Genomic DNA, 20639 nt, shown 5'->3' on the forward strand with positions numbered 1-20639 from the left:
ATAAATAATTACTTTTCCCTGTGCATCGTCCCTCAAAATCCCCACTCAGTCGGCCCCACTGCTATTACCTGACGGACCGCAGCTGCCTCCGTCTCAGTGGGGAAGTTTACATTGCCAGGCAGTCTAAGGCACCTTCAGGGCATGCTCCACCTACAATTTAAAAGATGGAACAAGACATCCACCTTACATTGCTCCTTTCTTAGGTTTTCTGCCTACGACCTGGACCACTTGACCCATTTATGTAGGGCAAGATGCTCCCTTTACCAGTGCTTTTAATGGGCCGGTACTGTCCGGTACGGAGTACCAGCACTTTTTTAATTTTGAGAGGTAGAGTACCGGCACTTTTCAAGACAGACGTAATACTTTTAATTGCAGAGTACGGGTACTTCTCAGAAACAAGCAGGTACTCTGGTACGGAGTACATGCACTTCTATTTTCCCATTACAAGCACTACCCTTTACATCTTTTGAAAGCCGGATAAAAATTCTTCTGCTGCTAGTCCAGATATACACAACCTAAATGTAAATCTGTTTTCCCTAGCTCTCTCTTTGTATGCAGGGCCCACACTGTAAAACTCTTTGTATAAATTTTATGGTAATTAATTCCTGCTTGTCAAACAAATGCAATGAATCTGTTCTAGACAACTCTTGTAACTTGTTTCTTGATGTAAATATACTTATCCTCTTTCCAGACATGTCATGTGTAAAGCACTTTAGGATCTCTTCGGGTAATAGCGTTATGCAACAAAAAAAACCCTAGTAAACCAAAATAACAAAAATAAATACATGAAATAAAAACCTATCAAAAACTACCTGCAATCTCTCCCTGCTGGCGCAATGCCTTCCTCTGCCATAAGCTGCCTCTTATTGTAATTGTATTTATGTAACCTGTCTGGGCTTCGTGCCCACCTCTAATAAAAGTTCTAGGAAAGTGCCCCTCTTTTGTGCTCTGGGTCGTACGTCCCTCAACAACACCCACACACCCACAGGTTTTAAGGGCGTGCCCCTTATCACTGCAGCTGATCTCTCTTTCCCGTTCAGCGTAGTCCTCCCCGCCCCCTCCCAAACCCGGGCGCCCGGATCTCCTGCCCACCTCACCACACAGGCACCAGTTCTACCTCTCCACATTCTCCCGTGTTTCAGCAGCGCGCACCTCTTAGAAACCTTGGCGCTCCCCCCACCCACACACACTCGCATTCATTCGGTTTGCCCCTCTTTCGTTTTCTGACTTCGACCCCCTGTCCCCATTAACACATACCCACAAGTACAAGCCCTGTGCCCATCTGGTAAATGCTAACAGTGCGGCCCACTTAGACGTTCTTGGCCACCTCACCACACAGGCACCAGTTGTACCCCTTCACATTCTCCCATGTTTCCCTAGTGCGCACCTCTTCGACTCCCTAATACCCCCCGCCCACACACACTCGAATGTATCCAGTTTGCCCCTCTTTCGTTTTCTGACTTCGCCCCCCTGCCCCCATTAACACACACACGCACACACAAGTACAAGCAGTGTGCCCATCTCGTGAATTCTAGCAGTGTGGCCCGCTTAGACTTTCCTGGACTCCTTGACAACAAGGCCCACAGCCCTCACACCTTATGGCAGAGCATCCTTTAGTGGTATTTGACTTGCTTACACCTGGCCCAGAGTCCTCTTCTCACACATGAGTTCTGGGGGAGTGTGGTGCCCCTTTTACTCATAATACACTTCTCTCATCTCATAGTCCGGGTGTTCTGGCAGCGCGCCCCTCTGTTGTGCTAAACAGCTTCCTGTCCCGCCTTCATTCCCACACATGAGTTGTGGCCATGTATGTGCTCCTTACTTTTAAAGTTCTCAGTCCCCTCCACGCACACACGTTCTGCTTTCTGCAGTTTTATATAGCACGAACTCGACTCAAAGGCATTGATTGGAGCGCGTCACATGAGCACCAGCTAAAGTACACAAGGGCACATTCATGCTTTGCAGGCACGGGGAGATTAAGTGATTTGCCCAGAATCACAGGATGTTGAGCTGACGCCGAGACTCGCATCTGGCTCTCCAGTTCCAAAGCCGGCAGCCCTGGCAGTTACACCCGTGTTCTGGCAGTGTGCCCCTTACCACACACGAGTTATTAAAGTGTGCCACACAAGCATACACAGGCACAAGTTCTGGCGAAAAGTCATTATTTTGCACTGCTGTACGACCTGCCCCTTCATACCTCCACACACGCACGCACACTAGCCCTGGCAGAGTGTCCATCTTCTTTCCCCTCACTCCCTTCCCACTCACACGCGCGCACACACACACACACACTTTTTGGGGCATTATAACCCTGCACTCCGTGTGCCTCTTCATCCCTCCAGACACCTGTCCTGGAAGCGTGTTCCTCTTCAGCTCGCTTTTGTCTCACTTTGCACTCTACACACGAAGTGTGACACTCTTCTCCAGCACGCACCCCGCTCTGTAATGCACTTCAGCAGCACTCTCTTCACACGCACACCCCGTCCCTGTTCAGCTCCACCGCAGCCTGCCCCACTCCACACACACACCAGTTCTTCCACTGTACTCCAGCCCTCGCAGCCCCTTCCTTTCTTCCCCACACACACCGGTGCTGGCAGATCGCCTCTATCCAGCACTCCTGCCCTTCCCCTTGCCCCCCCCCCTCACGCACACACAGGCATCAGTCCTGGCAGCTCACCCCTCTCTCTTCACACACGCTCCACCGCTGCTGCCCCACTCCACACACACACCAGTTCTTCCACTGTACTCCAGCCCTCGCAGCCCCTTCCTTTCTTCCCCACACACACCGGTGCTGGCAGATCGCCCCTATCCAGCACTCCTGCCCTTCCCCTTGCCCCCCCCCCTCACGCACACACAGACATCAGTCCTGGCAGCTCACCCCTCTCTCTTCGCACACACGCTCCACCGCTGCTGTCCCACTCCACTCACACACCGGTTCTGCCACTGTACTTCCAGCACCCCCTGTGCCTTCCTTTCTTCCCCACACACCGGTGCTGGCAGAGCTCCTGCCCTCCCCCTCCCCCACACAGACCTCACTCCTGGCAGCTCGCCCCTCTTTCTTCACACACACACACCCTGTCCCTCTTCAGCTCCCCCGCCGCTGCCTGCCCTCCTCTGCACACACACGACACGCACACAGTTCTGCCACTGTACTCCAGCCCTCCTGCCCCTTCTTTTATTCCCACACACACCGGTGCTGGCAGAGCGCCCCTCCTCAGCGCTCCTGCCCTCCCTCCCCCTCACACACACAGCCCTCAGTCCTGGCAGCTCGCCCCTCGCTCTTCAAACACACACCCTGTTACTCTTCAGCTCCACCGCTGCCTGCCCCTCTGCACACACACGCACACAGTTCTGCCACTGTACTCCAGCCCTCCTGCCCCTTCTTTTATTCCCACACTCACCGGTGCTGGCAGAGCGCCCCTCCTCGGCGCTCCTGCCCTCCCTCCCCCTCACACACACAGACCTCAGTCCTGGCAGCTCGCCCCTCGCTCCCGCTCCCTGCGCCGGCGGTGGGCGGGCGCGCAGGCTGGGAGCCGCAGTGTTGTGTTTCACTGGCTGGGCTCGGCGGCCGCCCGCTTCCTGCCTGGCTGACACAGCGCCTCGCCGCGGCAATGCGTCCAGACAGGAGCTAGGGCTGCTGCTCTCTGCCTGCCGCCGGAGGGGCGCACGTTTACCCTGGAGCTTTGCGCCTGAACAGAGTCCACTGTGACCTCCGAGGCCTCCGCGGAGGGAGCCGCGATGGTGGCCAAGGATTACCCCTTCTACCTCACGGTGAAGAGAGCCAACTGTGCCCTGCCACTGGAGGTGCAGACGGTCATCAGCCCCCCGAGAGAGACCGAGGTAAGCCCCCGCGCGTGCCCGCTGCCCGGCCGCCTCCTGCTCCCGGGACGGGTGCTGTTGACACATGCAATGTAGGAGGCAGTAAAGCTGTGTCTTATCTCTGACAAGGTGTGCGGGCCCTTCCCCGAACTTTAGTAGACTTTGTTGACTTTACGCCTGCAGTGCGACCTGTTAATCTAGTCCATTGTGGAGACGCGCGAGTGGGGAGTGTAATGTGCCTATTCATCGTTCAAAATGTTCACAAGTGGCCTTGGTCATGAGATCCAACCCCAAACTTTTCTTCACATGCACTGGACAGGGCAGAGTATTTATTTTTTTTACTGAAAATGAGTGCACCCGCACGTTTAGCCTCCATGCTTCCCGGGCCGGTAAACGGAGCATCGTTAGAATGGGCAGTAGTAATTTACAACACTTGGAAATGTCTGGTTTGCGGAATTAAACGTCATATTAAAACAGTTACCGCCACATTTGCATCAACAGTTGCATATATCTTTTGCCATCACTGACCCATGCAAGACATTATTTGCACCTACCAGCGCTAAAAACGACATTTAATGTTTTTATTGATCTGTACAAAATTGCCCTGGAGTCGTGCACGTGTACATGTAACCCGATCCCTGATCTGTGGAGGAACAAAACCTGAACAGAGACGGCCAGAACGGGTGTGCGCTGGGCAGTAGCTTGTTGAGTGCGACTATTTCCTATTCTGACGGCTGCGCTCCGGTTTTATCTGTTTCACGACTATGTGTTAGTCTTTGGGTTTTATTCTACGTTTGATTGTGTTTGAGAGCCAAGAATTCGTTTTATTACTCTTGTGTTAGAAATGTGTCTAATATAGCGCTGCATGTGGACGAGGGTTGCTTGTTCAGTGCCAGCACGATGCATTTAAATACGTGCAAGTTTCACTTCCAACATTCATTCCAAGTTTTTCAAAGACGTTGGTTAGATTTTCATACATGCCCTCCGGATTTTAGAGCGCGGTCTGGCATGTGGAGTTTGCCAGTCCCGGAAACTCCATTTGATTCGACAGGACCGGCGTGTCGGCAAACGTGATCGTGATGTGGTTGGGTTTCACGGGAGTCTTTGAGACCACCTGCAGCTGTGTAGGGCCCTAATACGGCTTCAATGCCTTCCAGATTGCAAAATTGTTCCATCCTCAGTAGGGCTTTGTCGTGAACATGCCTTTTTAAGTCACACATGCATTGTATACGGTGTGTATATTCTTGTATGTATGTGTCCGAAGAAATTGTGAATGTAAGAATGCGAGCGAAGAGAATACTTGCACCGCAGTTTGCGTGGGTGTCTGGGGGTTGGAAGTGTTTGACGCTGCTGGTAGGTGAGAGTTCACGCTGTGACGGGAAGAGAGGGCATAATACCCATTAGTAGTTTTCGATGGTTCTTGAAAGTACAATGGTAATGCAAAAAAAAAAAAAAACTGACGGCAGATTGCCACCTTCATGGTAAATGTAAACGTGCATGTCAAGACATGACGATGCCCCTGGCTGCTTTTCCTACTTTTCTTGTACCTCTAAACCAACCATGGTCTTCTGTATAGTTTACTTGCGGACATGTGTGATATTAGGCATGTGGCTATGAAGACTTCAACTTTCTTTTTCACAAGGTGTATACAAGGTTCTCCATTCTGATGTTTTGTTGCAGTTTCTCTAAGGCACGCAATAAGCGTCTTCCCACCTGTGTACTGCTGGCTCTGACCCCCCTGGGCTGAATACACAGCAAGGATTTGTGATTACAATTGGGTCGTCGTGTTAGTGGGGTTTGTGCCCTGTTTGTGTCAACCACAGCACGGGCAGCAGGATTGGCTGGTCCCTTGGGCCTTCAGCTGTTGGGGATGGTTATTGTCCAGAGCATTTCTGCCTCCTGATCAAACCAAGTGGCAGAGGGGCCCGGGGTTGTGACACTCCATCTGACATATCATTAATGGTCAGGGTGGTTCTCATGCCAAGATAGTGACCAACTCCGGCAGCCATGTTAGGACAGGCTCACGTAAAACCGCCAGGGACGGCTCCTGTGAAGGCCCAAGAGGCAGAGCATGGGTCCTTGTGGTGGACTAGGGTAGATGATGTCAGCTCTTCTTCTGCACATGCCTCTGCTCCACACTGTTTCTAGGTTTCATGCCTCTACACAAGGAAGCCCATTCAGAGCCCATTCGGACTAATAGAGAAAAGACATATGAGGGGACACATCAAGTCCCTTCTCACACAGTCAATCAGACCAAATGTGTCCTCACGTCCCCCCTCACCTGTCACTCCTGCCCCAATGAGAGAGCCTGAGACCCAACTTTTGTTCTGGTTAGAGACTGCAAACATTTCAGGCCATATTTTATTTATACTTTATATACAAACTTAAGAAAACATTTAGTCACGGCACAATCCATCATTTTTACATGACTTTACATTCTTTCATATGTTTCAACAGAGTCACCTATACATCGAGTCACCTAACATTTCCACCACCCCAGCAACTAGTTTTTGTGAGGTTATGGTTGACCTGTCCGTGGATCACCAGTGCCCATTTCGGCGTTTTCACTCTTGTGTGGAAAATTACTGTGCCTCTCGTAAATACTGCTCCTCTGAGGTAGAGGATCTTAACTCAATGTGGAACACCGGCTTGTACCAGAACGCTTGCGCCTCGGGCACCTCATGCACTCATCGGAGAGCCAGCTTGTGTAACCAGGCCATCCCTTGGTCCCTTGGCATGGACGGCCCTCTCTATCTCCCAAAGGCCCAGTGTCCCAAAAGCACCACCACACATGCATTGAGCTAGGCTGTGGCTGCGGAAGTGGCCATCCCAACTTCTCCACAGAATGCTGCAAGCACCCCCTTTTGAGGTCCCGCTGACACTGTTCCTGTGTGTGTATTACTGAGTGACTTGCAAGGGTGACCTGAAAATCCCTGTCAACCATGATCTCCCACTGCCACAATACAAAAAAGGCAATGACAATACTTCCCATCATAGCACCACAATTCCAAGGCCCATGATATCTCTGGGCCTGTGATAACACAGGGTGGAGGGCCATTCCCCTTGCACTTGGGAAATCTCCTTGTGGCCTTCATGCTGGAAATGGCACCTGCTACCGTTGTAGCCCCACGTATCCTTCAGCCGGCCCCATACGGGGTACGCCTTGGGGCAATCGTCCTGCTAACATAACATACCCATCATGACCTGCCCATTCCATTGCATTTCAAGCGTGTTCATGGTTTTATGATGAGCCATCGATGTCACTGTTATGATGGGTTCTCTTTGATCCTCAATGCGGTAGGACTTTTTAGTCCAGCCTGCTCTCATTCAGAATAAAATATTCCTGTGAGGGTATTTAAGGCAGAGGAAATCCCTGACACCATTATGGTACCAAAGGTGCTACATTCCAATCTTTGTCATGCTCAACTTTTTCTTGATCCTTTACTTTGTTGGGAATTTGAGAAGAAGTTTGGTACTTCACTTTCCATGGTCGAGACCCGCCTTTAACCCTCAGTCATGCCAATCTATGTCAAGGTCCAGCCCTGAGGCACGCCGCTCTCATGATCCTCTGAAAGTGTCCAACACATGTGCAGAAGTAGTTCTGTTTAGGTGAGAAAACTCTAACAATGGTGTAAGAAGTGAAGCTTTCATCATCATCTTTTCTTGATGCTTCTTCTGCGTGCGACCTGTGCACCCATTGTTCATGCTAACCATAGGTCCTCTTTTCTGAGGCTGCCTTCTAGGGTCTTCATTGATTCCCGTCCAAGTAACAAGCCGAAGGTGCTTTTGGACAGCCCCCCACAGTTTGTGAAATGAGTTGAAATCCTTCTGGGAGCAATCCTTTTGACAACATCACCTGACTGATGGGTGAGGATGCTGTTGAGCTCTGTTCAGTATGTCCACTTCCTTATTCAACCCCTCCATCTCGTAAAAGGATGATTTGTAAGTATGATGTCCCCAAAGGTCACTATACTATGCCTTTCTCCCACAGATCAGTCAGTCTTTTGTAGTATCCGCCGCCAGCCAGGGCAACACATTGGCTGCCTTTGAATTTTTCCTACTAGTCAAAAACTCGAAAGGGATGCATGCATTGGATAGCAAGGTGTAGCTTTCCAGAAGTAAACCCCTAACGCAGATAAACATTGCCACCTCCCCATGCTGCCGCTGGCCTCGCTTACGGTGAGCAGAAATGGCTGCGTTCCTTGATCTGATGCAAGAGTGGGTGAAAGGACATTTGCAAAATACCACCACTGTCTCGGACTTTTAAAAATAAGGTTATCCTTTTCGTAGTGTTTTATGTCATTAAATGGTGATCACTTTCTGCCACTAGTTCCTTATTCAGTGGGGAACTCAGGTGGATCTTTTCGCACATGCAGACCCTGGCGGAGGCAAGCATCCTGATTAGGACCATGCGATCCATGCCTAAAGAGGGATCATCCACTGAAAAAAAATCTATTTATCCAATCATGTCTCATCTACGGTCACCAAGATGAAGGATTCCAGAGTCCCTTTGTTTGGTGACACATGGCTAGGGTTTGGAGACTCTTATGCAGCTGACCCTGTAAATAAATGGCTGCTCCTTTAGGTTTTGAAACCCTTATGTCCCTGGCCCCTTAAATAAATGGCTGCACTCGTCCATTTAGGGATGCAGACAGGAACTTTCATACCAAGGAAGTTAAGTGGCTAATTAGAAAATACCATGTTTCCTAGTATGTGCTGATCATTTTTTTATTGTTTGTCCTCTGGTCAATACATTCATACATACTTTTATAGTTCCACTAATATGTTTAACTGTACATCCTCCTTTATTGCAAAACTGAGGCCTGTGGTAATTTCTTGAAAGTTCGTAGAAAAGACGAAGACTTTAATTTTTAGTAAGTTTAATGGCTTGTTGCTGTCATCTGTGTCGGTCACGTGTGCTTAAATCGAGGCGAGGCCATCTCTGCATCTCATCCTGCCAAGGGCCAAAAAATGACCACTTTTGAATAGGGTAATAGTAAAACCTGGCATTTATTGTGCTTAGAATCGGCAAAATGGGTTTTAAAGCGCTATATAAAAAAGGTTGTTACTATTATTGCTACCTTCTGTTATCAATAATAATCATTATAATAGAAATTAACGATTTGTCTGTGTCTTTGTACTAAAACCCGATGCTTCCCAAACGTTAATCATCTTTTCAAGGGTGTAATTTATCATCTTGTGGGCAAGGGAACCACATCTGCTATTCACTGTTGGAAACAGGATATCATCTTAAATCTAAAATGTTTGGAAGATGCTGTACGATTTGTAGTCGCATCTAGTTTGTTGCTTCATACATGGTCTCCCTTCACCAGTTCACACGCTGTAGTGCACCGTGGCAGGTTTGCAGACTGCTGGCTGTCCTAGTTTATACAAACCAGCAGAGACAGAACATACACAAGCAGCGGCTGAAACACAGCTTGTTTTGAAGAGCTAGGAAAGCACATCTGGTGTCCAAGAGGTGTCTGCCTTTCTGAGTTTGGATTTCGACCAGCTGGTGTCTGGGACAGCCCTTTTTTGACGCTCAGCTGGTTACCGTGTGCTAGATGCAAACACTTCCAGCCAGGCCTGTTTGGAGAGGCCTCCAGTAATGTGTACCAGCTTGTTGCGGCCTCGCACAGCTGGAGAATGTTGCTTGTTCAGCAGGACTCCGCGAAAACAGAATAGGGCCTTCCACGCTGGATTGCCTGAACCGCGCCAGGCTGGGCCCCAAGCTGCCCCATTGCTTGTTAGTTCTACTTGTGTAGGGTCTGTGTTTGTCTGACAGTGCAGTGTGAACACACATGTTGCACGGTCCCGCCCATGTGGAGATCTGGGGTGACAGGAGACGCGCCATGTCTTCTGCATTGAGGGGAGCCAATTTAAAATTGACAACTTGCACAATGGAATGGGCTTGGGTGCCCAAGTGCCCATTGGTTGTTAAGAACTGTCTTGGGGATTTGTGAGTAGGAATGTAAGGAGCTATGGTGAAGTAATTGGCTATTCAGAGGCTGTTTTTCCCCAAAATGTGTGCTCGCCCCCTCCAGACATAAACATTCCCCCCTCTGTCCTCCAGTTTTTTCTGCAGATTGCCATGCCCACAGTCATGGCTGGAGGCCACCCACTCTGTGATTGAGTGGCTGCACCCTGATCCACCAGGCTCTCCTTGGCCTCTACAGGAGGCCTCATGATGGCAGCTCTGTGTTTACCAGTGTTAAAACATACAGAGGGGACTGGTGCAGCCTATTTTTCTGATTCAGGAGTCAAGTTGTCCTAGCTGCCCTTTTTTCGTTGGTTCTTCTCTGGAGACCATGTTGGCCACTTTTTCTTCTAACAGTGGTTAAACATAGTCTGATAACAAGCAGGCTCCATATGTTACGCTGTTCACCACTGCAATCCCATCATTACTGAGTTCCCCACCTGGTGGCGGGTTGCTCTTCTGTGGTCAGGTTGACTGCATTTTTAAGACAAGGCCAACCCCACCTCTACGTCCCATCTTATTTATTTAAATATTTTGTAAAACGCGGGCTTGTGACATTGGGAGTTTTACTGTTTTGAAATATGAATCATTTCTGTGCACGGGGCTGGGCCGCACAGGCACTTCTAGTTTAAGGATGCACACTGACGCATATGCTACCTCCGGGTACACTTATACACTGCATTACGGTGCCAAAGGGGCACAATGTGCTCTATGTGACAAAACGTTGGTCATACCCTCAGGGATGTACTGTATGGAAATTCACGTGAAATGTAATGTCTATAAATGCAAATGCCAATAAACAGATTTGACAAAAGCGCGGGCTTGTGACAGAAGCCATTTCGCAGGGCGGAGTCATTTAGTATGACGTGTGCAATCCATAATACAGCTAGCCATCCTGAAGGTCTCTTGAACACTGCCCCTCTTGCTGGGATTACTAACCATTCTCACTGGGAATGTATTACATCCATTGTATGACCTTAGCAACCCCTTTCTACTAGTAAGGGCACATAAACCTTCTTGTTTAACTCTTAGGTGCCACAAATCTCGAAGACCTGCTGCTCACTCACTGTGACCTCCTGCTCCACAGGGTTTTTGCTGAATATCTCTACCTGTAATAGCTCTGGTCAATGCTCCACGGTATGTCAGACCCTAGGCTACAACATCTCCAGTGTTGTTTGGATATGGTTCATGGGATGTGCATTGTGTGTTTGGTGTACCAGTCCTGATACCTTGTACACACAACAGAGGATGGTGACATCAGCCCGTTCAATGGAAAAGACCTATTGTCAGGGCCACTGGAATTATGCAATTCTGTAGATTTTTGCATAATCATGGATTTGCAGCATTTGCCACTTAATCCATCATCTGCTGCGTGATCTGCAGGGTTGAACAAAAATCAGTTTCTAGCTTAAACAAATCAAAAGTTACTGAAAACATTGTGACCTGTTGACTGGTCATCTTTAAGTTACTTATTGTTGTATTTGGGTGTTAAATTGATCATAACAAGCAGTGGAGTGCGTTAGGTTATGCCTTTTGCACAGATGTTTTGCACAGGGTGTTTGTCCTGCACTGGAAAATCAGCGTGAATGGCACCATGCGCAGCGCAAGAGGGTGCTGCTTCTTTCTGTCTCTCGAGTAGGTAGATTTTCTAGTCATGAGGCAACTGTCTTATCGTGAACAGAAAGTTTCTTAACGCGAGCGGTCGCGACCATCCGCGACCGTCTGCGTTGAGAAACCTCGCTGGGAGGTGCTCTAGCATTGGATTTTCCTCACTCGCGCTCTCTATCGTAATGATTGCGAGTCAGGAAGTTGTTCGGAACTCTGCGTGCTTCGTCGAGTGCAGAAAACTCAGCACACTCCGTGAACGGAGCGGAGATCACCACCCAGACCTCCTAATAAGGTGAAATCATTAAACAGACAGTGTTAACGTGTGGAAAAAAGCCAAAAATATGATATAATATCATCACAAAATTGTGCCACATGGTGCTGCATAAATTGCCATTTCTTGCAGCATCATTTTCTCAACCCTGCCTCATAATTTGGCCTTCCTATGCTGCATAAATCCAGTGTCCCTGCTTATTGTTTGGGCACGTGTGAGTCAGTGCCCTGAGAGCACCTGTGATATTTTTTACTCCCACTCTAATGTTGTTCAGATGTACTCCATTAGAGATACTGTCACTAGCAGTATTGCCTGAAGTCAGCTGATATCAGCTCAGGAATCACTCTCAGTACAAGCCAGTGTTGTAATGGTGGGTGCCTGTAAACCCAGTGTAACAGAAGCAAGCATGGAAGGGAAGATACCTAGTGGTGGCTGATGTGGTCTCAGCCCCTACACTTGCCCACAACAGGGAATCAGCTGCTTTTATGTGGAGTTAGGAGGTGCTGATGTTATTTTTAAACATTTGCAAAGTTGTGTCTTTAAAGGTCTGCTCCATTCATGTAATGAATGCTGCGGCCTTTAACCTCAACCGATGTTACCTCATATCTGGGTCTGGTGGTTTAGTTGACTAATGCATCCACTGTATGAGCCTGTATTTGACCTCATGGTCACAGGTTCGAAACCCAGCAGGCACACTCAGTCTTTCATCCTCCTGAGGTTGGTAAAATGAGTACTGTTGGGCAGGGCTTTCAGTGGACAGGGTCTGAGCACCGGCAGTTTTTTTAAGGGGGCCTCGAAACAGGTCTCTCTTGGGCTCTGCTCTGTGCCTTGGCACAGGCGGTCTGGTTTTTTTTTCGGACTGCAGTGACAGCAGGCACATTATTGTGCGCATGGTGAGCGTTGTAGAGGAAGAGAAACCCTTTAAAGAGTAATTTTCTCTCTGGATTTCCCTCCTCTTTTTGAAACTCAGGAGCAGCAACATGTTTGGTGTCACCAGGGTTTTAATGGGATTTTTTAAATATTATATACAAGCCATAGTTGCCGCTTATTCGGGTGGGAGAGGTGTGGCGCCGCGGCCAGGGCGACTGACGCTGGAATCTGGGGATCACGGTTCGATCCCCGGCACCGGCGGCAGATTAGCCTAGCACCATGTGACTCTGGGCAATAGCTTGCTTAATCTTCCCGACGGCCCCCAGCGCCTAGAGACCCTTACGGGTGATTGTGCGCTTTACAAATGTGGATTATTATTATTATTATTATCTTATGCAACGAACAACCATTGACAAAGCCAATAGTTCTGACTTGTTGGTATGATGTGACTTGTATCATATATCTGGACGCAATGACAGGAACAGCAAAATACAAGTCGGGTGCTAAACACAGATGTTTAGCTTACGTGTTTTAAGCCACGCCCTTAATTACATTAACCACGCCCCTTTGAGAGACCCCCTCCATGTTTTTTCATCCCACTTAAAGCCCTGCTGTTTGGTAACAATAAACATGTTATTCAGCGCCAAGATGACCGTCGCGGTGAACCTGCGCTTTACATTCCACATTATGGTATTGCTACGAATGGGGCTGGTTTGTGCCTCAGCTAGGTTCATCTGCAAAAAAGTTTCATCTGGAGCGCAGCGTGGGAACAGTCATCACTTGGAGAACGTACCAAATATGTTTTTATGTTTAACAGAAAACTGCATTTTTGTCTGCTCGTTTCTATGGTTTTAGCGCCCTTTTCTGAGAGTTTTCGGACTGGAGTTAAGTCCGTAGTCTGGAGAGCTCGGCGAACTTTGACCGGTTCTCACGCGCTCACTGTCAGCCTTGGAAGCAACAGCAGTCGCAGACGCGGCCATGTCCGTCTGAGCTGCACTGTTGCAGAGTAGGCTACCGAAACGTCTATTATTGCAAGCTTGCTAAAGGGATCCGAAACATTGCTCCATTTGCCGATATTTCATGATATCTTTTGCCCTAAGGTAAATATAAAAAGCTGAAAGCAGTGTTCATCCTGCCATGCTTGGGGTTGAGGAAATGTTTGCTGAGATAATGTTTTTTTTTTCCCAAATGGGAGCCTAAAAACGGATTCCGTTCATTGATGCAGGCATGCACCAGTGTTTCTTCCTCCTGGTTGTGAAGTCCAGTTTCAAAAACAATAATTATCTTCGTCCAGGGATGGACTGGACTGTGGTAGAAAATAGGTCGAGCAGCAAAATAAAAGTGTCCCTTAATAGAGAATAAGGTAGCTAAAAAAAACAGGCCCATTAGAGTAGTTTTGAACTTGTGCTTTGCAAGTTGGCTTAGATTTGAGCTTGATGCAGGCAATGTTTGTTTTAACGTCAGGGAAATCAACAGTAAAAACTGGCCCAGCAGACCATAAAATAGACCCACCAACAGACAAAAAACCGTCCCATGCACTAATCCCTCAGTCCAGCGCATCGGGCACTGCCTGATTGGCCTTTAGGCCAGTCCAACCGTGCCCTCATTCTTTAGATTTGAGAAGAGGTAGTACACATTCTTGAAAAATCAGTCAACGTCTTCAAGATGTTATTTTTGCTACCACAAGAGTAGTGATGTGAATTCAGACACCTTTTGTCTTAAAGAATATGCAACTTGAGATTATTTTTTTTGTCATCCTGCTTTTTTCCTTTAATGAGTCGGATTTGTAGACTGCGTCACCCGTGAGGGTCTCGAGAAGCTGGACTATCTGCCAGTTCTCCTTTTGGTTGGACATCCAGGTCTTGAGGGCCTTTCTGAACTACTGGAGCGAAGTTGAGTCTCTGAGGTGCAGGGGGAGGTTATTCCAGGTCTTAGCCGCCAGGTGGGGGAAGGAGCGACCTCCACAGTTTGTGCAGCGGATGCGAGGTGTGGCTCCTAGGAAGAAGGATTCGCTGCAGAGTTTCCTGGTAGGTTGGTGGAAGTTCATTTGAGTGTTGCGGTACGCTGGTCCTTCGTTATGTAGTGCCTTATAAGCGTGGTTGAGCAGCTTGAACTGGCATCTCTTTGTGACTGGTTGCCAGTGGAGTTTCCTCAAGTGAGGGGTGATGTGGGTCCGCCTGGGAAGGTTAAGGATGAGCCTGGCTGCAGTGTTATGGATAGTCTGGCGTTTTGTCATCAGTTGGGCGGAGTTGCCGTAGTCTAGTCTACTGGTGATGAGAGCTTGTGTGACTGTTCACCAGATGTTGGGTGGGAGCCTTCTGAAGACCTTCCTGAGCAATCGGGGGGGTGAGGACACAATTGGAGGAGACTGCGCGGACCTGCTTCTTCATGGAGAGCTGGCTGAAGAGGATGATGCCTAGGTTGCGGGCGTATTAGGTGGGTTTGGGGGTTGGGCCTAGCTCAGGTGACCACCATTCGTTGTTCCAGAGGGTGTCCTTGCCTTTCCTGAAGATGAGTACTTCTGCCATGTCAGTGTTTAGTTGTTGATCCAGGCAGCTTCGTCTTTCATGCATCTTTGGAACTTGTCCTTGGTGGTCGTTGGGTCTTAAGGCAGAGAGAGGTCTGCTCCTCGGATGCTGATCTGGTGGTGTCTGTTTAGCAGTGTTTGGGGGGCAGCGGTGTTGAAGGCTGCTGAGAGGTCGGGAGGATGAGGGCTGCAGTTTCCCAAGGGTCCAACAGCATTCTGATGTCGTACATGGCTGCGATTAGGGCTGTCTCTGTGCTATTGCTAAAGCCTGATTGGGAGGGATCCAGAAGGTTGTGCTTCTCCAGATATCTAGTGAGCTGGATGGTGATGGCTTTCTCGATGGCCTTAGCAGGGAAAGGAAGCAGGGAGATAGGTCGGTAGTTCTTAGGTTCCACTGGGTCTGAAGATGGCTTCTTCAGCAGTGGTTTCATATTGACATTTTTCCATTTTTGGGGGAAGTGGGCTGTGGTGATTGAGGAGTTGAGTACCTTGGTGATTTCTTTGCCGATTGGTTGATAGCTGAGGTTGAAAGTATGGTGTGGGCAGGGGTCTGCTGGGGCTCTGGAGTGGATGGATCTCATGATGATGTACGCGGTTTCCTTCTCGGAGAGAGTATGCTCCTTGAGGTGAGGTGGTGTGGGTGTACGTTGGCCGGCATGTTGGTGTTGGTGTTGTCCTCAGCAAGGGGTTGGGGTGTAAAGTCTTAGTAGATGGTGTTGATTTTGTTGTGAAAAAAGCCAGCGAGGGTGTCACATAGAGCTTGCAAGGGTGTGACGTTGTTTTTTATTGACATGGGGTTGGTGAACTCCTAGACTATGTTGAAGAGTTCCTTGGTTTTTGTTGGAGCTGTCGTTGATACGGGTGGCTAAGGCGGTTGTTGGTGGTCTTCAGGAGGTGGTGGTATTGCTTGAGGGCATCTTTGAAGTGATCCGTGATGTGGATTACCCAATGAAATCACTGTTTTTAGGATCTGAAGGTGCATCAAGAAAATGGCAGGTGGTGTTCCAATGTTGACCGCGGTGCACTGCTGGGTGTCTGGTGGTCTGCTACTCCACTATCCCACTCTGCTCTCTCTAGTAAATCAATTACTTTTTGGAGCTCAACGTTTTCATGAAGTAGTGGGGAGCCAAGGCGTTTAGATTCTCCGCCAAATTAGTTAGAATGGTATAAACCAATGGAGTAATTCTGATTTGGTCAAACGATGGTCATCTGAAATGGTTGAAGCATCAATTTTTAATCCAATCTGATTGGTCGCTTTTCATCCGATTAAGTCCCTGTGCTTAGGCTTCTCAACATCTTCTTGGTGCTACATTGAGGTCCAGAATAGTGAGTGGGCCATTGTGAAATGACCCAAAGAAGGCAGAGTGGTCAGACATTGTGATGAGAAAAACATGAATGTACACACCCAGCAAGTGCTGAAATGGGCTCAGTCCACTAACCTGACCATTCTGCCCTGGTGCAATGGTGTCTTTTATTTTGTAGTATCTTGGATGTTAAATATGATCTCTGGAGCTATCTATACATTATTTCCTGTGATCTAAAAATCACTGTTAATTTCATCATGTACACTCTTGCTCTCCCCTACTCCTGGCTGTCAACTGAACTGGCACATTTCTCTTTCACCCTTCCCAGGTCACTCAGCTTCATTAACATTTGAAACTACATTAGTCAACCATGTACATCTTTCTTTTAATATCAAGAAATGCTCTTCCGGTGCTATAGTGCTACTGTTCTGGTCAAATGGATCTTGAAGCAGTTTTTATTACTTCTGACCCAAATTGCACACAAAATTTACGTTACAAGCAACACTTTTTCAATCACTACTGTATCCAGTAGGTTTGAAAACGAATACACGCAGTGTACATATTAGATCAGAATTAATAAAAACATCTGACAAGACAAACATTCTGATATATTGCCATACCCTTTGTAGACTTCAGTGACACTTGCACCTCAGCTCACTAGCAGCTTTAATGTAGACATTCTGCTATGGCCAGAGAACTTTCTGAGGGTATGCAGATCCACTGACGTCACTCACAACCTGCCTGATATGTCCAGCCTGCCGGTGAAGGTGGGCAAGGTTAATAAACGTCGGCGGGTGAAGGTGGAGAAAGGGAATGGGGGGTGGTGGTGATGAAGGACTCACAAGTGTAACGCAGATTAAACATAATGAAAATTCATGGGCTTTTATGTAGGGTTCAGAGTTCCTGCGTCCTTCTTCTTATAGAAGAAATTATTGTTTTGTAATTCATTTTGCTAATGATCTGCCAGGGTTGATGGTGGCGGGAGGGGCTTTCTCTGTGCTTTAGTTGGTGCCAGAACTCTATTTTAAGGCTGAAGCCTTACATTTTGAAGGGAAATTAACTGGTTAATTTTTAGCAATTTTCTACAGATAAGGCCCCTTTTTTCCCCCAAAAGCACTGATGTCACACCCTGCATAGGAGATTTACACACTTCCATTCTGTGGCATGACTTGTAAGTGGTGTGTGCTTGAATGGTAAAACCACTGTTGGTATATCTTGGGGCACTGGTTGCAGTAGACCTACATTTTATTAATGACTGATGCTCAGAAAGTCAAGTCATTGCAAGGAGGAGAATGGAATAGTTCACTCAAGCACCTTTGTTCATTTGATTCTGGGACAACAGCTTGATCTTTGACTGTCCTAGTACATAGTAGGTAGACCTTCGCCCAAAATGTAGCTAGGTATTTTCGGGTCATAGGAATTCTTGGATGTGTAATGTGAACTTAAGACAAAAAAAGGCCTTCACAACGTTAAGTAAAGTTTCCAAACTTTTTTTTTTACTTTGGCCACCTTCGCAAAGTGATGGTGAAAACGTTGCACCTTCAAGAAGTATTATTCTTTGCCTCGTTTCCCAAAAAATCATTTTTTTTGCAGTAAGCTATGCTGCAAAAGTTAATTGCGCACAGAAAAGTTGCATATGTTTTCCATGTTGACTGGTTTCAACTAGAATGAATGTAAAATTAAACCGGGAAACATAGCGAAAGACAAAAATTGGGATAGCGAAAGGAAAAATTGGCATCTTTGCAAATCCTGTCTGGGGAAAAATGCATTTTTATTTTGTTTTATAGCAGTTTGTGCGCTCTCTGTACTTCAGCACACAAGGCCTGAAATAATATTCAGTTAAGCACTGCATCTGTTGGATATCTTTTTCTCCTGTAAAATTTATATAATTTTTCCTTTGACTCAAAATGAAGAACTAATAGCAGCCATTAAAATAACATGTGAATTTGGCTTTGAATTAACTCGTACATTTGGGGGTCAATGTAGCATGTGGCACACTAATGGAAGAAAAAATAGTGGGAATGTTGCCACTAACAATGTTTTCTTACTCTTAAAACGTTCGCTAAAACATAATAACTTCCAAGTCAAATCGAGCTTGAATCAGTGCCAAGAAAATGGCGTGTAAAGCCTAGCATTCAGCTTGATTTGGTTGGCACTGTGGCAGATGTAAGCTCAAATGTTTCCCTTGTACTCTATTAATAGCTTGACTAAATAGTCCTACTGTGGGTAAAGGCAAGTTAGGAGCGAGATTGTTCCACAAGTCTTCAATCATATGTGTACCCCAAATTAAAATGTGAAGGATGAAATGTTGTTCTAAATGGCCCTCACTCGCAACACTTCTTGTGCACCTAAATTTTCCGTATTTGTCGAAAAATGGCGGTTATCTTTTTTTATTTTTTTTATTTTATAAAGTTTTATATAGCGTTAACCAGATCCCGAGTGATATCAGAGCGCTTTACAGAAGGATGAAAGGGAGAGTAATACTCCAATAACAATATCAAGTATAAGAATGCCAAACAGTTGTAGTCACAACAATCATAGACAAATGATACACAGCGAGAAGAGAGGGAGAATAAAACTCCAGTACGATATCGGATAAGAATACCAAACAGCGAGTAATGTGATTAACAGGTCAATAACAGGCTGCTGAAGGGGGCACACCTTACGTCTGAGAGGTGCAGAGAGCAAAAAAAAACAACACAGGATGGTAACCAGGATGTAGGGTCATTCAACACCTGTTGTAGGATCAGTGGTAGTGCCAAATTAAGGTAAAAATGTGTTCATTAGGAAACTTTTGGCTTCAAGTTTGAAAGCGGTAATTGATGATATTCTGCGCAATTAGTTTCAAAAGAGAGATCTGGATTCACATAATTTAGATGTGCCCAAAGTGTACACCTGCGGATAGAACCAGTGTCCTTGGATATTCCACAAATATGGTGGATCTTCTGCAGCCACATGGAACATGGATGTTGCCATGGGAGGGTTCCAGATGTCGGCCATTAGCGATGCTGGAAATAGCCACAAAGTTGTAACTGTGGCTATTATATCAATATTCTCAATGATTTTTACACCTACCTTTCACACTTAACTTCTACACTTTCTAATGTGAAATTGATATGTTTTCTCCATTTGGAAAGTATTTTCCAGGGAGAGGGAAAAAAGTAAAGGTGCAGCACATTAACTCCATAAACTAGCAGACTTTTCATCAGAGGAAAATCTGCCCTGTTAGAACTAGACATTACATGGAAGCTGCCATTTAATGCATTTCAATCCATAGCCATTGGATTTTTTTTAACCCTAAAAATCAATACAGGTTACAAAAAATTGTTAAGTTACCCTTATTGTTCAGGAGCACCTTAATATATGCACTTTATTATAGTATTTTCCATCTCTAAGGTTTAACTACCGATTTCTTCCCATATTATCCCAGCTAGTCCCTAACAAAGGCGAGCATGTACAGTCTTAATAGTAATGATGGGTCTGTTGGAAATGCTAACCTTCCTTGGGGCAGCCCTAGGCTTTCAAAGCCCCTTCATGTAGGATTGTTGTTATTGTTGTTGTTATATGCATCTGTAGCGCGCTCGGCTACCCCAGAGGGTGTCCCGGCATGGGATGAAGTAAAGAGGGGACAGGGCACTCGTTGTGCATGATTATCTGAAGGTAGTACCAGTAAACAAAAACCAGATGGGCAAACGCTATCAAAACTGTTACTTTGAATGTAGAGCACAAAGCAAAATATGATGGATAGCTTATAAGTGAAAGCAGCCAATATAATGCAGCCTTCAACTTGGGGGTGGATGACCGGGTAGCAGTGCTTAATTTAAGCCAGTGGCTTCCGGTGCGACACCGGCACTTAATTGTCAACTCCGACTCCTGTGACAGTCTGCCGCAAGTTGGCGCTACCTGGCTAATATATGAATGACTACAACAACAGTTGAGAATGTATTCAATATACATAAAAAATGACTATTACCTACCGCTCAAACCATTCTTATAGCTTTGGGGGCCTGAAATAGTACGAATTGTCACAGTTGTAGGACTGAGATGTTTAGTAGTTGTGTTGTTACTACCATTGGCAGCACGGCAGGGGCAAAGTGTGGTGCAAGCCACAGCGGCCTCCTGACGTGAGCCATGTCACTTATTTTTTTTTTACAAATTAAGTACTCCCACCGCTATACTGGATCCGCGGTCCGAGCTTGTGTGAGCGGTGGGGCCGGGTGGGGGGGATTTCGACATACGACCTCGAGGGAAATTAATTCTTTA

General features: G+C 46.9%; 1 protein-coding gene across 3 annotated transcripts in view; it reads left to right on the plus strand.

The window, feature by feature from the left end:
• Positions 1-20639, plus strand: part of ARHGEF3 (Rho guanine nucleotide exchange factor 3) — an 800814-nt gene that overhangs the window by 632768 nt on the left and 147407 nt on the right. Inside the window, exon 1 of one of the 3 annotated variants that reach the window (XM_078661577.1) lies at positions 3512-3840. The exons of the other annotated variants lie outside the window; for them this stretch is intronic. Within the exon in view, the coding sequence (XP_078517703.1) occupies positions 3739-3840 (102 nt within the window). The 5' untranslated portion in view covers positions 3512-3738. Of the gene's footprint in view, positions 1-3511; positions 3841-20639 lie in introns of those variants that run through there. 3 annotated transcript variants of the gene reach the window in all.

This window comes from Lissotriton helveticus, chromosome 9 (genome assembly GCF_964261635.1).
Source record: "Lissotriton helveticus chromosome 9, aLisHel1.1, whole genome shotgun sequence".
Classification (NCBI taxonomy): Eukaryota; Metazoa; Chordata; class Amphibia; order Caudata; family Salamandridae; genus Lissotriton; species Lissotriton helveticus.